At 46.3% G+C, this 19,902-nt stretch overlaps 1 protein-coding gene across 1 annotated transcript in view; it reads right to left on the bottom strand.

Annotated features, from left to right (window-relative positions):
• The window catches only part of LOC122807169 (aurora kinase C-like), a gene marked incomplete at its 5' end in the record, with an annotated part of 1,171,146 nt that overhangs the window by 462,385 nt on the left and 688,859 nt on the right, over positions 1-19,902 (bottom strand). The window contains 1 exon segment of the mRNA XM_044078204.1: positions 10,742-10,880. Within this exon segment, the coding sequence (XP_043934139.1) occupies positions 10,742-10,880 (139 nt within the window).

Here is a 19,902-nt window from a genome sequence, read left to right as displayed (position 1 = left end):
CGATTACTGATGCCAGGCATTTTGTGAATACTCTGGGCGCAGTAGATAAGCCAAAGGGCAATGCTGAGAATTGAAAGTGCTCTGATCCTGCAAGAAATCTGAGGTATCTTCTGCAGATTGGTCGAATGCAAACGTGCAAGTATGCCTCCTTGAGATCTAGAGTTACCAGCCAACACTCCTTGCCCAGCATGGGAAGAAGTTGCTGCAGGGTCAGCATTTTGAATTTTGGGACAATGATGTATGTATTTAAGGTGGACAGGTCGAGAATTGGTCTCCAACTTTTTTCCTTTCTTGGAACTAGGAATAGTCTGGAGTAGAACCCCTTTCCTTGCTCTGCTGTTGGCACTCTTTCCACAGCTCTCATGTTTGCTAACTCCATTATCTGTTGTAGAGCCTCTGTTTTTTGATTTTGAGGTAGATTTGGCATTCCTCTTTTGACTGGTAAAGTGTGGAAGTGGAACGGTTTACCTTGATCTATGGTTTGTAAAATCCACTTGTCTTTTGTTATGTAGTGCCAGTTCTTTGAAAATAAGGTTAACTTTCCGCCTAAAGGAGCTGCTATTTGTTCCCTGGTAGGCGGATTTAGGGTTAAGTCACTGTGGTTGTGTTGATGTAGTGGCAGTGGTTGTGTCTGTGCCTCTGTTGTTACCTTGCCACTGTCGTCCTCTGTAGGCACCTCCTCTGGATTGGTTTCTGCCTCTGGAACGTCTATTCCTGCCCCTTTGAGATCTTGTGGAGTCAGGAAAGGACCAATTTTTGGCAGGCCAGTTCCTGCTAAACCTTGGGGGTTGAACCTGCAAGAAATCTTTAACCGTTTGGACAGATTTTGCCTTTTCTTCCATTTTCTTCATCACCTGCTGGGCAGGTGTACCAAACAAACTTGTCTTATCCATAGGTGCATCTAGCAACTTAGCTTTAACATGATCCGGTAAAGCTTGCTCCTTTAGCCATGCATGCCTTCTTATCACTGTGCCAGTCATGGCTGATCTAAATGAAGCCTCCAGTGCATCATAGCCACATTTTAAGGAATGGTTACTAACCTGTTGTATGTTATTTACCATTTCTAATACATATTTCTTATCAAGAGATTCATCAGTGGTTAGCTTTTTAGTTAATTGATCAAGCATAAACTCTTGGTATTGTATCATGTGAAACTGACAGTTTAAAGCTCTAGCTGAGGGAGTAGCTGAAGTGTAGACCTTTTTACCCCATCTGTCTAATGACCTTGCTTCCCTTTCAGAAGGAATAGGGTTTTTAGCTATGGTCGCGGCTACTGCCTTGGGACCCTGGGATATAGTTTCGGGGTCTGCAAGTGGGGCCTTGTAAAGGTGGTGATGAGTATCTGGCACCCTGTAAAATCTGTCTGGTTTGGCAGGGGCTGGGGGTAAAGAATCTGGAGCGGAGCAGACATCATTGAAAGCATCATCCACCACAGAGAGAACAGGAGGTATAGCTAAGGGCCTGTGCTGTGGAAGGTGTAGAAAGGTCCTAAGTCTTTTTCTGGAGTCTGAAAAATCCTGTTGCTGCCATTGGAACTGCTCTCGCATGGCATTTAAGGTTTCCCCAAAGGAGAATTCTTCTGGTGGGGAAGCAGCTGGAATGGATTCTTCAGCATCAGAATCTTCAAAATTGGAGAAAGGAGCCTCTGGCTGGTCAGTTATGTCTGATTCATCAGCAGAATCATCAGAGGACACTGGTTCAGGGGGCTCTGCCCTAGGTCTCTTCTCTGGGGGCTGAGAGGCCCTGTCTGGGTGAGATTGAGATCCTCTAATTAATGAAATTAAATCTTCTGCCAAAGTAAGCATTTGAGAACTAGAAGAGGGCCTGGTGGTGGGGGGTTTAACAGGCACTGTTTTAGTAGTCTTGGCTGCTTTAGCCCTGGCGAAGGCCTTAATGGACATTGCTGCTGGAGGCCTAGCTGCACCACGTGTTGGGGTAGAGACATCCAAGGGAATGGTGTCTGATAAGTCAGTGGCAACCACCGTAGTGGATAAAATTTCTGAGGCCGATTCAAGAGTGGGAGCAGGGGCCTCAGTTGTAGAGATAGATTCAGCTGTACTTTGAGCAGTTTTCTCGGTTTCGGCCGAAACCGAGACACTCGCGGCTTGCTTAACCATGGTTTCGGCCGAAACCGCGGACCGCGAGTGTCGGTCTTTATCTTTGCGTTTTTTGGCAGATTGGGTAGTCGGAGGATCCGACGGCATAATGTACGCAAAATCAGAACCGAAAAACTGTTCTGCAAACTCCGACCGTCGCCTAAGCGTTTGGCGGTTGAAAGAAGCACAGGCCGAACAGGCTGCTACGTTGTGGGCTGGGCCTAAACAAGGCAGACAATGAGAGTGGAAATCGTTATGAGGTATTTGTTTCCCACAGGTTAAACAATTATTAACTTTTTCTGACATCGGCTGAGGCAAGAAAGGTTCCCCAACGGGGTACTTAGCTTTAGAAGTCTTCGAAGTAGTATTCGGTAGAAGTAATCTCTGGATCCGACCGACCGGCACTTGCGAACAGCTTCTGCTTCGGGTGCCACGCGGCAAGAAAGACTGGGGAAAATGGCGTCGGCTGATGCCTTTATACGAACCAACAGAGATGACGTCGGGTGAAGTGCGACATCAGCGAAGCGGACCCGGACTTTGGAATCCGGCCGACTGAAGGGCTGCCTGACGACAGGACAACCCAGTTGTTATGACTGCAGATGCATCCATGAAGGACATCTGGGTTGTCCTGTCGTCAGGCAGCCCTTCGGTTGGCCGGATTCCAAAGTCCGGGTCCGTCGCTGATGTCACTTCACCCGACGTCATCTCTGTTGGTCTTCGGGTATAAAGGCATCAGCCGACGCCATTTTCTTCAGTGTTTCTTGCCCCAGATGCCAGTTGCCCTCTTGGAAGGCTAAATTTTGGGTAAAAATGCCAATGTTTCCCAAAGAATAGAAGGCAAACAAAAAATAAACATGTATGTACATATATACAAACAAATACACCATAAGAGACTCCCCCCCACCAGCTAGCTATTAGGAGGGTAAATACCCTAGGAGTACCACAGAGGGGAAGGAGGGAGGGTAATCCTGACTGCAGATGCTATCCAGTTCGGACATCTACATTTATGGTAGGTACAAAACTGTACTATGTCCTTCATGGATGCATCTGCAGTCATAACAACTGGGTAGAATACCATAGCCAACTAGGGAGGAGGAAGAATAGATTATGGTGTGGTTAGGATCCCTTGCAGTACAGCAGTGGCAAACCCTGCTCGGGATCTGGAATACAGAGGTAAATTATAATGCTTGGCAAATGTATGCACGGAGGTCCAAGTAGCCGCCTCAATAATGTCCTTGGTTGCCACTCCTCGTAAGAAGGCTGTGGTAGTGGCTGTTGCTCTTGTAGAATGAGGTCGTATGTTCTGTGGAATTGGTTTTCCATGGAAGGAGTAACAGAATCGTATGCAATTTCCTATCCATTTGGAGATTGTCTGTTTGGAAATTGCTTTTCCTTCCCTTCCTGTTGCATAGGCTACAAAAGCTGGTCTGTTTTTCTGTTACTTTTTGATCTGTCCAGGTAGTAGCGAAGCTGTCTGTGTACATCCAAGGTACGCAGCATTCTTTCCCTCTGTTTTGTGGGTTGGGAAGAAGGTAGGTAGGTGGATTGCCTGGTTTAGGGACACTCTGGATACCACCTTAGGCATAAATGTAGGATTAGTCCTCATGGATACTCTGTCTTGGTGGAAGATTAGGAAGGGTTGTACTGCCATTAGGGCCTGAAGTTCAGAAACCCTCCTTGCTGAGGTTATTGCCAGTAGGAAAGCAGTTTTCCATGAAAGATGCTGTAGGTCTGCTGTTGCTGCTGGTTCAAAAGGTGCGAGTGTCAACTTTTCTAGCACAAAGTTCAAATCCCAAGCTGGCAGTGGTGGTTTCCTAGGAGGTTTTACATTCTTGATCCCTCTGAGGAACTGCCTGAGTAGAGGATGTGAGAAGACAGGTGGATCAAAGCTGTATTCTGCTGAAATAGCTGATGCATGTATCTTGATGGAGGAATAGGACAGGTCTGTATGTAGTAGCTCTGCCAAGTACTCCAGAATGTTAGCCATATCTATATTCGACACATCCTTCCCTCTTTCAGCACTCCAAATGACAAACCTTTTCCATTTCCCTGCATAGTTCCTTCTTGTTGAAGGTCTGCGGGCTTCAAGGATAATGTCTTTAACCCTTAAGGAGAGATCTGGAATAGTTGCTGCTATGTGATGTGCCATGCAGTCAGCTGCAACGTTTTTAGGTTTGGATGCATGATGCTGTAGTTGTTCTGAGTTAACATCAAAGGCATCAGGGGTATTGACCACATTTTGTCCCGAGACATGCTCTTCAGCAATGGGTACCAGTGTTGTCTTGGCCAGTTTGGAGCTATCAGGATTTATCCTTGGACGTTCCTCCTTGATTTTTAGTAATACCTTGTGTATCAAGGGAAGAGGTGGGAATGCATATGCTGTTAGGCCTTTCCAGCTGAAGGAGAGCGAATCCACTTTCGATGCAAGTGGATGGAATGTCCTTGTGCAGAATTTTTTGAGCTGGTGGTTGAGAGGGGAAGCGAATAGATCTATCTGTGGCATTCCCCATTTCTTTGCGATGGTCTTGAAGATGTCCGGGTGTAGCATCCATTCGTGAGCATCCGAGGTGGTTCTGCTTAACATGTCTGCTAGAGTGTTCTCCTTTCCAGGTACAAACATTGCTTGTAACTGGATGTTGTAGCTGAGTGCCAGGTTCCAAAGGTCCAAAGTCATTCTGCATAAGGGGTATGAATGAGTGCCTCCCTGTTTGTTGATGTACCACATGACTGTGGTGTTGTCTGTCCTTATCAAATGGCCTTCTTTGAGAAATGGTCTGAATTTTTGGATTGCCAGTTTTACTGCCAGCATTTCTTTTAGGTTGATGTGCAGGTGAAGTTGGTCCCAAGGCCCACAATCCTTGCACGCATTTGCCCAGCATGTGAGCCCCCCATCCTAGGTCTGAGGCGTCTGTTGTGATGGTTTGGCTTGCTTGATATTTGTGAAAGGGTAAGCCTGGGTTTGACTGGCATGCTTGAGCCCACCATAGGAACTCCTGTTTTAGGCATGGAATTAGTGGAATTTCTGCTTCTAGGCTGTGCCTGTGTTGGGACCATAAATTCTTTAGGTACCACTGTAGTTTTCTCATATGCAGTCTGGCATGTGGAACCAAGATTATGCATGATGCCATGAAGCCCAAGGCCTGTAGAACTTTTCTTGCTGTTAGCTTGCTGTGGTTTGTTAGTGCCAAGAAATAAAGAGGGAGATCTTTTTGTTTTTCTGCAGTTAGGAATGCCATTTGTTTTACTGTGTCCAATTCAGCCCAAGAATGTCCTTGTTTGGGATGGAATCAGCCTTGATTTTTGCAAATTGACTGTGTATCCCAGTGCTTGTAGCAAGTAAATGACCCTTTGTAAATCTGTTGTCAGCTTGCTTTTGTTGTCCCCTTGTAGCAGGCAGTCGTCCAGGTATGGATAAATTTGGATTCCCTGTAGTCTGCAGTGGCGATTACTGATGCCAGGCATTTTGTGAATACTCTGGGCGCAGTAGATAAGCCAAAGGGCAATGCTGAGAATTGATAGTGCTCTGATCCTGCAAGAAATCTGAGGTATCTTCTGCAAATTGGTCGAATGGGGACGTGCAGGTATGCCTCCTTGAGATCTAGAGTTACCAGCCAACACTCCTTGCCCAGCATGGGAAGAAGTTGCTGTAGGGTCAGCATCTTGAATTTTGGGACAATGATGTATGTGTTTAAGGTGGACAGATCGAGAATAGGTCTCCAACTTTTTTCCTTTCTTGGAACTAGGAATAGTCTGGAGTAGAATCCTTTGCCTTGTTCTGTTATTGGTACTCTTTCCACAGCTCTCATCTTTGTTAATTGCATTATCTGCTGTAGAGCTTCTGTTTTTGATTTGGAGGTAGGTTTGGCATTCCTCTTTGACTGGTATAGTGTGGAAGTGGAACCGGTAACCTTGGTCTATGGTTTGCAGAATCCACTTGTCTTTTGTGATATAGTGCCAGTTCTTTGAAAATAAGGTTAATTTTCCGCCTAAGGGTGCTGCTATTTGTTCCCTGGTAGGCGGAGTTAGAATCAAGTCACTGTGATTGCCCTGTTGTAGTGGTAGTGGCTGTGCCTGTGGCTCTGTTATTACCTTGCCACTGTCGTCCTCTGTAGGCACCCCCTCTGGATTGATTTCTGCCTCTGGAACGTCTATTCCTGCCCCTTTGGGATCTTGTGGAGTCAGGAAAGGACCAATTTTTGGCAGGCCAGTTCCTGCTAAACCTTGGGGGCTGAACCTGCAAGAAATCTTTAACCGTTTGTACAGATTTTGCCTTTTCTTCCATTTTCTCCATTACCTGCTGGGCAGGTGTACCAAACAAACTGGTCTTATCCATAGGAGCATCTAATAACTTAGCTTAACATGATCCGGTAGAACTTGTTCTTTCAGCCATGCATGTCTTCTTATCACTGTGCCAGTCATGGCTGATCTAAATGAAGCCTCCAGTGCATCATAGCCACATTTTAAGGAATGGTTACTAACCTGTTGTATGTTATTTACCATTTCTAATAGATTTTTCTTATCTATAGAGTCATCAGAGGATAGCTTTTTAGTTAACTGATCAAGCATAAACTCTTGGTATTGTATCATGTGAAACTGACAGTTTAAAGCTCTAGCTGAGAGAGTAGCAGAGGTGTAAACCTTTTGCCCCATCTGTCTAAAGACCTGGCTTCCCTTTCAGAAGGAATGGGGTTTTTGCTGTGGTTGAGGCTACTGCCTTAGGGCCCTGGGATATAGTTTCGGGTCTGCAAGAGGGGCCTTGTATAGGTGATGATGAGTGTCTGGCACCCTGTAAAATCTATCTGGTTTGGCAGGTGCTGGAGGTAAAGAATCTGGTGCAGTGCAAACATCATTAAATGCATCGTCCACAACAGAGAGGACAGGAGATATAGCTAAGGGCCTGTGTTGTGGTAGGTGCAGAAAAGTCCTAAGTCTTTTTCTGGAGTCTGAAAAATCCTGTTCCTGCCATTGGAAATGTTCTCTCATGGCATGTAAGGTTTCCCCAAAGGAGAATTCTTCTGGTGGGGAAGCAGCTGGAATGGATTCTTCAGCATCTGAGTCCTCAAAATTGGAGAAGGGAGCCTCTGGCTGGTCTGTAATATCTGAGTCTTCCGCAGAATCATCAGAGGACACAGGCTCGAGGGGCTCTGCTCTAGGTCTCTTTTCTGGGGGCTGAGAGGCCCTGTCTGGGTGAGATTGAGATCCCCTAATTAAGGATATTAAATCTTCTGCCAGAGTAAGCATTTGTGAACTAGAAGTGGGCCTGGCTGAGGGGGGTTTAACAGGCACTGACTTAGTAGATTTGGCTGCTTTAGCCCTGGCGAAGGCCTTAATAGACATGGCTGCAGGAGGCCTAGCAGCACCACGTGCTGGGGTAGAGACATCCAAAGGGATGGTGTCTGATAAGTCACTAGTAACCACTGTAGTAGGTAAAATTTCTGAGGCCGATTCAAGTAAGGTAACCGGAACCTCAGTAGTAGTCATTGATTCGCTGTACTCTGATCAGTTTACTCGGTTTCGACCGAAACCGAGACACTCGCGGTTTGCTTAACCATGGTTTCGGCCGAAACCGCGGACCGCGAGTGTCGGTCTTTTTCTTTGCGTTTTTTAATAATTTGGGTAGTCGGAGGATCCGACGGCATAATGTACGCAAATTCAGAGCCGAAAAACTGTTCAGCAAACTCCGACCGACGTCTAAGTGTTCGTCGGTTGAAAGAAGCACAGGCCGAACAGGCTGCTACGTCGTGGTCTGGGCCTAAACAAGGCAAACAGTAAGAGTGGAAATCTTTATGAGGTATTTGTTTCCCACAAGTTAAACAGTTATTGACTTTTTCTGACATCGGCTGAGGCAAGAAAGAGTCCCCAACGGGGTACTTAGCTTTAGAAGTCTTCAAGTAGTATTCGGTGGTAGTAATCTCTGGATCTGACCGACCGGCACTTGCGAACAGCTTCTGCTTCGGGCGCCACGCGGCAAGAAAGACTGAAGAAAATGGCGTCGGCTGATGCCTTTATACCCGAAGACCAACAGAGATGACGTCGGGTGAAGTGCGACATCAGCCGAAGCCGGACCCGGACTTTGGAATCCGGCCGACCGAAGGGCTGCCTGACGACAGGACAACCCAGTTGTTATGACTGCAGATGCATCCATGAAGGACATCATCCTGTCGAGGCCTTTTCTCAGGAGGGGGTGAGAACCCCTAATCACTGTAAGCAAATCTTCAGCCATCTTTAATAATTGCTTTTGTGTCTTGGGAGTGGATTCAGAAGCAGCTTGAGCAGGAACTTTAGACTTAACAGGAGTCTTTGCCTTTGAAATAGTGATGCGAGTAGGCCTGAAACCCCCCTCGGAAGCCGGTACCTGCACAGCGGTTCCGGACCCATCTGAAGGAGCGACGTCCGAAGGTCCTGCAGCAGTTAAAATAGTGGGCCTTGATGGCTCCCCATGGGAGTCCGTATCGGCCATCGGTTCAGAAGTGGCGGACGACAGGGGCTGCAAAAGCGCCTCACTGACGACAGCCGAACCGGACGCTGGCTCCAGCTGCAACGAGTCCTGTTTGGACCTCGGAGGCCTGTCTTTGCGCTTCTTTTGAACTCCGGTAGTGTCCGACGACATTCTATAATTGAAACGCCTGCCAAAATAATTTAAAGCCCAATCGTACCTGTGCTTGATAGTACGAGAGTTGAACCTGGCACAGAACCGACAACAAGAAACGTCGTGGTCAGGGCCTAAGCAAGGTAGACAGTAAGAGTGGAAATCTTTATGAGGTATTTGTTTCCCACACGCTATACAATTATTAACTTTTTCTGAAATCGGAGGAACAAGAAAAAGATTCCCCAACGGGGTACTTAGCTTTGAGAAGAGAAGTAAGAACTTCGGACCGACAACAACCAAATACGCTGTTCGAAAATCGCCAACCAACGACTTGCGAGCTGCTTTCCACCGCACGGCAAGAAAGACTGGAGAAGATGGTGTCGGCTGAGGGCTATGTACCAAAGCGTACTGACGTCAGGGTACTAGCTTGTACAGCCGACGCCGGACCCAGACTTTGGGATTCTGGCCGACCTCGGGCTGCCTGCCGGCAGGAGCACCCTACAGTTATGACTGCAACAGTGAAACACGAAGAACATCCTGAACTTTGACAGTCTAGCCTCAAATACGTTTGAGGACCCATTCTGTTGCAAAGCCTACACTGTGGATCTAGACATCAAGGACAGAAATGATGACTTCAACAATGTCATGGTCAGCTGCAAAAGCACTGGCACTGAATGACCCCAAAAGACCAAATCCAGGGGTCAAGGGACCCCCTCCCCAAACTTCAAAGTTGCAAGCAGAAAAACCCGAAGCCAAAGGCAATGTCAATACCAATAAAAGATGCTATCCTGACAATATCACCATAGTTAATGAAAACTGCTCCATCAACACTGACAACTGCAGGTTAAACAATCTAATGAGACCAGAGCTTGAATGAGACTCTGAGTTGGACCATGGGCAATGGATGGCAAAAATTCACAAAAGATGATTCTCTATTAACCCAGAAGTTAGCAGATAGAGACGTCACACTGTGTGGGTTTCATCATCATGAAGGCCTGTGACATCTTCATGCAATCCCATTCCATAGAAATCGACCTCCAAGACCTCAGGGACCTAGAAGAATGTTATGGGGTTGGCTAAAAGTTTATAAAAGCTTAGAATCAGCAGCTGCAGAAGAAATGCTCTCTGAACAGGAACAGAGGGAAATGGGCTCCTCGGGCACTACTACAACTGAAGCACTTGCAACTGGGCAAAAGCCACCAGACTTGGGCTTCACAGGAAGAGGACCTAGAGAAGAGTCCCAAGTCTACAATAGGTTTCTTCTTACCTTCACTGCCCTCAGGGTACACACCTGCCTGGTCAGGAGCAAGAGGAGACTTATGCAATTAAGAAGCCTGCACAGGGAAATAGACGAGGCTTAACTAAGTTTCAATAGTTCTAGCCTGCTTCTCCTACTCTATATACGGTTTAAAACTAGCACAAATGTCGCATGCTTCCTTTAACTTGCCTCACACTTAATCATGCTTTGTGTTCAAAAGTATTTATCCTGCAAGAGGATTTTATTTCCTTACCCAGACTTTTCAAATTCCTCAGATTCCCTTTTGTACACACTATTCTTATTAGTGACAAAGCAGCTTACACTACAATAACTATCAAAACTAGTACAATAACTAAATGCATTTAACACAACAATCTACAAGGCCTATAGGGGGAGAGCCAAATGACAGAAAAATTCAAACAAAATGGAAAGTGCTAACCAGATAAAATATGAAAGGGCCATTGCAGAAAATGAATGCCAAAATACACGAATGGGAACTGAAAACAGTAGGAAAAACTAAAAATTTCAATGCTACCCTAGAGTCATTTGTAGATGCTATCCTCTAACATGAGGCAAAAGATAGAGAAGGGACTAATTTGATTGTACTGTAGATGAGAGTAACCTAGAAAAACATTAAATGCAAAACTGTCAAAGTCCTGTTAAACATAGTACTTTAGGTGAAGATGGAACTCGAAAAAACCCAGATCATTCAAGTCTTAGAATGCCCGCATCTTGCAAATGTATTCTTTATGAAAGGTTTTCTAAAATACAAAGCTTAAAATGGTTTCTAAAACTTACTGTTGCACTCCTCTGCTCATCAAATCGCCCACATTTCTGAAGTTCCTTATACAACTCTCCACGAGGGGCATACTCCAAAATTAAAAATATGCGTTTTCGGTCATGGAAATAATTATACAGCTGCAAAATGTTTGGGTGCCTAGAAGTTAAAAAGCAAAGCTATATTATAAGCAGACCACAAGTAAGCCAAAAACAGAGCTATCTACTCTGAAGTAGTTATAGAATTTAACAGTAGCTAAAAAAGGAAATTTACACAGGTCAAAGCTACGTAAAAAGAAGTTATGCACCTACCATAAAGTTCCATGTTAGTTGTCTTCATCTCGCCTTCTTTCTTGCTGGTTGGGAACGGAGCCAATCCTCGGCTCCAACTCATCTTCAATAGCTCAAGAGCTGTTTACTGGCTCGAGGCTACCCCTTATCCCATAATGCCTAGTGATTGCTACCCAGATCTCGTTTTAAATATCTAACACCAGATATAACAAGAGAATAAACCAGTCAAAAGAATTGGTTGACTTATACCTTCCATATCCTCTAAATCATTATAGGAAAACAAAAGAATACTCAGCCAGTGAAAAAGGGACTCCTCCCGATCCACTAGGACAGGGGGACAGAGGGCAGGACGCAAGAAAGAAGGCGAGATGAAGACAAATAACATGGAACATTATGGTAGGTACATAACTTCTTTATGTTATGTTGTCTATCTCGCCTTCATTCTTGCTGGTTGGGACAGCGTCCCTAGCACCTAACATCCTGAGTGGCTCAGTGGAACAGACTCTTCAGAACAGTGGAACCAAAATCAGCTCTGCTCCGGAAGACCATATCCACCTTATAATGGGAAATAAAAGTATGAGGATTTGCCCACGTAGTAGCTGCACATATGGAATCCATGGGCAACCTAGACTGAAAAGCTACAGAGGTGGCTAATGCCCTAGTAGAATGACCTTTCGGTTAAGATGGTAATTCCTTATTCCGTAACTGATAAATAAATGAAATAGTATGGGATAGCCATGTATCTGCGGGGGTGGTGCTACGGTAGCATTGTCGCCTCACAGCAAGACGTTGTCCCATTCAATTCTCAGCTAGAGCGTCTTCTGTGGAGACATGCGTAAATGGGCGTACCTTCATTGAAGGTTGTGCGTTAGGGCCGGCAACTCAGCACGTAAAAATCAACTGCCAATCATTAGCGGACCGGAGTTCCGCTGTGGCGACCCCTAACCAGGAAAAGCCAAGAGACACAACAACAGTATGGGATAGTCATCTAGGTAAAGTCACCATGGAAACTGGGAGACCTTGTTGATTTAAGGTACAAGAAAAACAATTGGTCTGATTTTCTTATTTCTTTAGTTCTATGAAGGTAAAAACGCAATTGCCTGTGTACGTCCAATTGAAGTTTGTACTCTGCCTTGTTGCTGTGATTGAAGAATACGGGGAGATCTATAGATTGATTTGAATTATGTTCAGAGCAGACTTTGGGAAGAAATGAAGGATTTGTCCTTAGAAAAACTCTATCCCTATGAAACACCAGATAAGGAGAACGGACACATAGTGCCTGTAGTTCTGAGACTCGCCTGGCTGAAGTGATAGCAACCAGAAAATGTGTTTTCCGAGAGAGAAATTTGATGGCAGGATGCTGCTGGTTCAAAAGGAGGCAAAATTAAGGACATTAGGACAAAATTAAGGTCCCAAGGAGGAGGGGGGTCTCTCACTGGAGGTCTAAGAAGAGATGTTCCTCTCAAAAAGGCTTTACAGAGCTTGTGAGACATGTTTGAATTCTGTAACCAGATGTGAAAATTAGAAATGGCTGCTAATTGCACCCTAATGGTAACGGAAGCAGCTCCAGAGTGAAAAAGTTGTGCTAGGAACTCTAGTATCTCATGGACTGGGGCTGAGAAGGGATCCACATTCCTGGACTCAGCCCAATAAGAAAAACGTTTCCATTTGCTAGCATAAATTGTCCTAGTGGTGGACTTATGTGAGGAAATGATAATCTCACGGACTGCTGGGGAAATGCTAGGAAGCCTGGCTAGGGTTGGAAATGGAGCAACCAAGCTGTGAGCTAGAGAGTCTGAAGGGACTGATGCAACCTGCCCGATTGGATCCGATTCCAGATTTACGGATTCATCAGAGTCCAGGGCTGATCGAGAAGATAGACGTGTAGGAACGGAAACCATATCTGTTGAGGCCAGTAGGGGGCAATGAGGATCATTTTGCAACCCGACTTTGCTTTCTGTATGAGTCTTGGTATAAGGGGAAAGGGAGGAAAAGCATAAAGGAGTCCCTGAGGCCAATCGTGGACTAGAGCGGCCCTGGGTATGTGACCTGGAAGTGGAAGAAGGGAGAGTTAGTTGCTGCATTTGCTGTTGAAAGGGGTAGCAAAAAGATTGCAGCAAGGCTGTCCCCATTTGCGGAAGATCAGGTCCGCAACTTCCTGATTCAGAGACCACTCGTGAGGCATGAGAATCGCTCTGCTGAGCCTGTCCGCTATGATGTTGGATCTCCCAGGGATGTGCGTCGCAATAAAAAGTTGGGAGGAAATCACCCACTGCCACAGTCTTGAGTGCTTCTCGACACAAGGGGTAAGATCTGGTCCCGCCCTGCTTGTTGTTGTACCACACTACTGACATTGTCAGTTGGGATTGCAATGGTCCCGGAAGGAAGAGAGTCCTGAAGGGCTTGCAACGCTAGGAGCACAGCTCTCATTTCTAGGACGTTTACGTGCAGATGGCACTCGTGAGGTTGCCAAGTGCCTTGGACTGTCCTGCCCAGATAGTGCCCCCCCCCCACCCTATCAGGGAGGCGTCTGTGGTCACTGTGGCTATCGGAGGGGGCTGAGTGAAGTCTCTACCCTGAGTCACTAGTGGGGAGACCATCCACCAGAAAAGGTGCCTTTTGCATGCTTCTGTAATCAGGATCATGTGAGACATGGGCAGCTCTTGGATCACTGTGTGAAAAGAAGCCACTGAAGAATCCTCATATGGAAGCGTGCCAATGGAAGGAGGATGGCAGCTGCCATGGAGCCTAGAGTTTGAAGGACATATTTGACTTGTATCCTCTTGCTCTGCATTAGGACTTGCACTTGCTGACGGATAGTGGACACTCTTTCCAGTGGTAACCTTGCGAACATTTCCTTTATGTTTAATTCTGCTCCTATGTAAGTGATAGACTGACAGGGCAACAAGGCAGATTTTTCTAAATTTATGGCAATACCTAGCTGGGTGCAAAAAGTGATTGTGTAATCCCGCGCTTGTAAAAGTTGATGCCTGGTGGCAGCAGTGAGGAGCCAGTCATCTAGATATGGAAACAACTGGAATCCTTGACGTCTCAGGTAAGCCGTGACCACTGCCATACATTTGCTGAACACCCTGGGGGCTGTGGTGAGACCAAAGGGCAGAGCTCTGAATTGGTAGTGACTGGCCCCCACCCGAAAGCGAAGAAATCTCCTGGAGCGTCTGTCCATCTTGATATAGTAGTATGCATCCTGAAGATCTATTGAGCACATCCAATTGTCCTGACCCAGAAAGGGCAGAATGGACTGTAGCGTGACCATCTGAAACTTTGTTCTTTGTACAGATCTGTTTAATCTGCTGAGATCCAGAATGGGTCTCCAGTCCCCTCCCTGTCTTTTTTGGTACCAAAAAGAACCTTGAGCAAGTTCCGGATCTGAGCTGGTCTGCGGGGACCTCTTGGATGGCTTTTTTTCTAAGCAGTTTTGAAACTTCTATAACTGCTTGCTCCCTCAGATTGGGTGGAACATCTGGAAGGGCCTTTTTTGACTGTGGAGGGCGTTGAAGAAAGGGAATTCTGGAACCTCCGGATATAATGGACAGTACCCATCTGTCTTGTTAATTTTTGCCAGGCGCTTGGGTACAGTGAAAGTCTTCCCCCGACTGCCTCCAGAGGCGAGCAGCCGGGCAACCCTTCAGGGATGTTGGAAGGGCTTGTCAGAGAAGGATTCTCTGTTGCCCTGGTTCTGTGGACCCCCTCTGCCACGAGGGCGGCGTCTATTATTGTTATTTCCCCCTCTGCCTCTGGAGGAAAAATCACTACGTGTGTCAGGCAAGGCTCCCTGAGATTTGCGGAACCACATCTTCCCACTTCTCTGACCCTTGGGGAAGGGGTCTTGAGGGAGTGGAAAAACGGACTCCCACAGCAGAGAGAGTCTTGCCTTCTTGCTCACACCTAGTCAAAGTGTCTCACCTGTGGCCCAAAGAGAAAGGAGCCATCAAAGGGGGTGTTGGTGAAGGACGCTCGAAAGGGTTCCGCAAAATTACACAGCCGCATCCAAGCATGCCTCCTGAGGGCCAAAGCAGTGCCCGCGGCTCTACTCGCTCCATCGCCAGCATAGGAAATGAGCCTCATGGAGGAGTTGACTACGGAATTAAGAGTCGCTAGCTGGGAAGTTACTTTGGCTTGTACTCCCTCAGCTGTAGGATCTTGAAGGGTATCTCCTAGCTCTTTTAGGAGATCCCTCTGAAGACGAGTAAAGTGTCATTAGTAGGTCAGGGACCTCATGGAGAAGTTCGCTGAAGCAAACATTCGCTTTCCGTATCTGTCCATCGTCCTAGACTCCTTGTTAGGAGGATGAACAGATGAAGAGGTCTCTACCATCTCTTTTTTGGTGGCAGCTGCTACCACCATGGCATACCTGGAACATCCTTAGAAAGGAACTGCTTATCCTGGGGGGCTGTAATAAAATTATTTGGTCTCCTCGGAGTTGGTTCCGCTGTGTCCGGAGCTGGCAACGCCTTTTGAGCCACTACAGACATAAGTGGGTCGAAAGGAGGAGAAACCCAGGAGGTGGAAGGCCAGGAACCGAAAGCATCCAGGAATATAGACTCATCCTCGGTAGGGGCTAGGGGAGTCCAGTTCCCCCTCTGCCTAAGTATTTCAAGGATGTCCGTGAACGAAACATCTTCAGAATGGGATCTCGGGGACCCTTCCGATTCATCGAAGTCCGTATCAGAAGTAACAGACTCCGGGGAGTCAATGTGCTTCCTCTTGCACTTTTTCCGAGGGGGGGTCCTCAGAGATCAGGAGAGGCCTCAAAAGAGGAGGGAACACCCAATAGGGTGTCCTGGACCATCGGTTCCCTACGCTTGGGGTCTGGAGGAGGAGCAGAGGTTGGCACAGACACTATGGGGAATGGAGCCGGTGGAGCTGGTAGTGGAGCTGACTCAGGGGACAGCACACTCCGCATGACCTCAAAGGCATCCCTGCCTCGAGGAAGAGAAAGCTCCGGTTCCAAAGAAATAGGAATCTTTCTCCGCGCCGAGGGGGACGGCTCCGAGGCCGATGTTGGAGCAGAGCTCACCTGCGCCAAAGCTCCGAGAGGGAGAATGGGGTCGGACAAGGGTCCGATGCCACTCCCCCCACTCGGAGCAGACGAGGAAGCTCTGGCGACCAGATTCCTCGATCGAAGGAACTATCGAGGTAATCGGAACCGAAGGGGATATGGTGATCGGAGCAGACTGTTCCACTACCCGAACCCCAACAAATTCCAGCTCCAAACTCATTGTAGTCGGAGGAGGAACATCAAGTGAAGTGGACAGAGCAGATACCTGTTGAGGAGGGCTGGACAATAATTTAGCTAGTGCCTGCGACTTTAGCAACCTACTGATTACTCTCTCCACATCATGATCAGCCTAGAGGATCAAGAAGAGTGAGAAGATTGGTGGCTACGCTCACTTTGAAGTAATGGAGACAGAGGAGCCGAATGCACCGACTTTAAGGAAGGGGACCTCAGCCTCTTGTGGCTCCGCAACGGCTCCGAAGCATCCGATGGAGCCAACGGGGAGGTTGTCTTGGTGCCAGCTGGAACAGACTTAGAAGGTAAATCCTGCACAGGAGTCGTCTCCAAGAGTGGAGCCGATGGCTTAGAGGATTTTGGGGATTTCAGTGGCTGTGAAATCTTTGCCGGTGAATCTTGGGGTTTTAACAGACCCCTAAGAATCAGTTTGTTCTTACGTTCCTGCAGGACTCTTGGACTAAAAGCATGGCAAATAGAACAAGAGTCCTGCAGGTGAACAGCGCCCAAACAGTAGACGCAACTAGTGTGCCCATCTGTCAGAGACATTTTCTGACAGCATGAGTCACACTTCTTGAATTCAGAAACCTTAGCTTCCTTAGACATGACTGTACCAAAAAAGGAAGACTAAGTAAATACAGACAAAAAACAGTACTACACTAGACAAAACACACCAGTACTATCTATAACTATGAAGGAAATCTAAGATATAATTTTTTTTTTTTTTTACAATAAGGGGGATAAAAGGAGAGCCTCTAAATTAAACGGCTAACCTAGGGATGGGGAGAACTTTCTAAAGGAAAGTTTACACAAAAAGTTAAATATACGAGCCTGAGCTAGAAAAATGACACCTTCGCAGCTGAAGCGGCAAACGAGATCTTGGTAGCTATCGCTACGCATTAGGGGATAAGGGTTAGCCTCGAGCCAGTAAACCGCTCTCGAGCTATTGAAGATGGCCGAGTCGACCAGCAAGAATGAAGGCGAGATAGACAACTTAACATCTATAGTTACAAACTTACAAGCAAGTTGTCTACAACATGGAAACCCTGTCAAATCTTTTTTAGTTTTTAGACATAGGTTTAAAAGATATCCTTAGGAAATGGGAAGGTGTTCAAGTAGTACAGCACTTAAGCAAATAAACAGTCGAAATCACAAAATGCGCTGAAGTACTAGCATCCCTGAACGAGGGGTTCTTTGCCATATGCCTGTTCTTTGAAGGGTTATGCTCCACCTAAAAGGATAAATTATCAGTGAAAGAAAAAAGTACAGTTTTGTACCTACCATAAATGTAGATGTTCGAGGATTCCATTGCTGCAGTCCTTACTATTGGGTATAGTCCGCATCCAGTCGGCCCGAATACCAGAGTATAAGGCTGACGTCGGTCAGGGCGCATTAGACTGACGTCAGTACGTCAGGGTACTAATGCGCATGACCGGCGTCATATCCTCAGTCTTTTCTTGCTCCAGATGTCAGAAGACCCTAAAAAGACAAGGCCCAAAATACCTGCACCAAAACATGAACAAGACATACAAAAATATAAGCAGGTAAACTCACCTACACAACCACCCCTAAACACAGAGGGGAAGGAGGGAGGGTAAATTGGACTGCAGCAATGGAATCCTCGAACATCTACATTTATGGTAGGTACAAAACTGTACTATGTTCTTCGTTTTCCATTGCTGCAGTCCTTACTATTGGGTAGAATCCCAAAGCAGAGGTAAGGGAGGCTGGCAAATCATAAAGAAGCAGGAGCTGACAACATGCCTTGCAAAACAGCTGTGGCAAAACCAGCCCTAGACTTAGAGTAGATAGGAAGGTGATAATGCTTAGAGAAAGTATGCACTGAACTCCAAGTAGCTGCTTCCAAAATATCCTTAGTTGCCACCCCCCGTAGAAATGCTGTTGAAGTGGCAGTAGCCCTAGTGGAATGAGGCCTAATCCCAGCTGGAACCTCCTTGCCATGATGGGAATAACAAAATGCAATGCAAAAGCCAATCCACCTAGAAATAGTTTGTTTTGACACAGGCTTGCCCTGCGAACTCAAAGCAAAAGAAACAAACAACTGCTGAGACTGCCTAAAATCCTTAGTCCTGCTTAAGTAATAACGCAATAGCCTGTGCACATCTAAAGTATGCAAAATCTTTTCCCCTTTATTTTGGGGGTTTGCATAAAAAGTAGGCAAATGAATAGTTTGGTTTAAAGCCACACTAGAAACCACCTTAGGCATAAAGGAAGGATTAGTACGTAATGATACCCTATCCTTATGGAAAATCAAAAAGGGCTCGACTGCCTTAAGGGCCTGCAACTCAGACACCCTTCTTGCAGAAGTAATAGCCAACAAAAAAGCAGTCTTCCATGACAAATATTTCAATTCAGCAGTAGCCGCAGGCTCAAAAGGTTGTAGAGTAAGTTTTTCCAACACAAAATTGAGATCCCAAGCAGGAGTAGGAGCTCTACGTGGGGGTCTTATATTTTTTGCCCCTCTAAGAAACTGCTTGAACAAAGGATGTGAAAACAATGGTGGGTCACAATCATAGTGAGCTGAGATTGCTGCAGCATGAATCTTAATGGAAGAGAAGGACAGACCCTTGTCCAGTAACTCAGTAAGATATTGAAGAGCCATACTCAAATTAGGCTCAGAAATCTCCAAATTCTTTGCTTTACTCCAAATTAAAAATCTCTTCCATTTTGCTGCGTACACTTTCCTTGTACTAGGTCTTCTAGCTTCCCTAATCACATTTAAAACTTGTTGAGGAAGTTGAGACCTGCTGTGTTTCAACACAGAATATGCCAGGCTGTCAGATGAAGAGAGTGAAGCTTGACATTGAGCAGATGACCGTCCTGCTGGGATAACAGATGTGGAATCAAAGGTTAAGGCCATGGAGGCTTCTTTACCAGACTCCGTAGTAGAGGGTACCAGTGTTGCCGAGGCCAATCTGGAGCTATCAAAATCATCCTTGGCCCGTCCTGTCTGACCTTTAACAGTACCTTTGGAAGAAGAGGCAGAGGAGGAAAGGCATACACATGAAGGTTTGTCCAACTGAAAGACAGAGCATCCACTTTCCAAGCTGTGTGATGAAACCCCGTTGTGCAAAACTGTGGCAGCTGGTGGTTTAGTGGAGAAGCGAACAGATCTATGTCTGGAGTTCCCCAAGACACTGTCAATTTCTGAAATACATGAAGATCCAGTTTCCACTTGTGGGGATCCATGATTTGTCTGCTTAACACATCTGCGAAGGAGTTCTGTGCTCCTGGCAGAAACCTTGCCTGAAGAGTTAGGTGCAAGCGTAGCGCAGTCTCCCATAAAATCATTGCTTGCCTGCATAGAGGATAAGAATGTGTTCCCCCTTGTTTGTTGAAGTATCACATGACAGTTGTGTTGTCTGTTAGAATCAACACCTGCCCTGGAAGAAACAACTCCTTGAAAGCCAGCAATGCGAACTGGACTGCTAACATCTCCTTCATGTTGATATGTAGATGCTGTAGTCTGGCAGGCCACTTGTCTGGTATCCACTTTCCATTTAGACGAGCTCCCCAAGCAATGTCTGAGGCATCTGTCAGTAAAATCTGACTCGCCTCTGGCCGGGTCACAGAGAGTCCCTTGTTTAGGTGACATTCCTGAGCCCACCACAAAAAT

Source organism: Protopterus annectens, chromosome 7.part0, assembly GCF_019279795.1.
Source record: "Protopterus annectens isolate FY-2018-M chromosome 7.part0, PAN1.0, whole genome shotgun sequence".
NCBI lineage: Eukaryota > Metazoa > Chordata > Ceratodontiformes > Protopteridae > Protopterus > Protopterus annectens.
The sequence above is the reverse complement of the archived record's forward strand: the minus strand, read 5'-3'. Positions and strand labels throughout refer to the sequence as shown.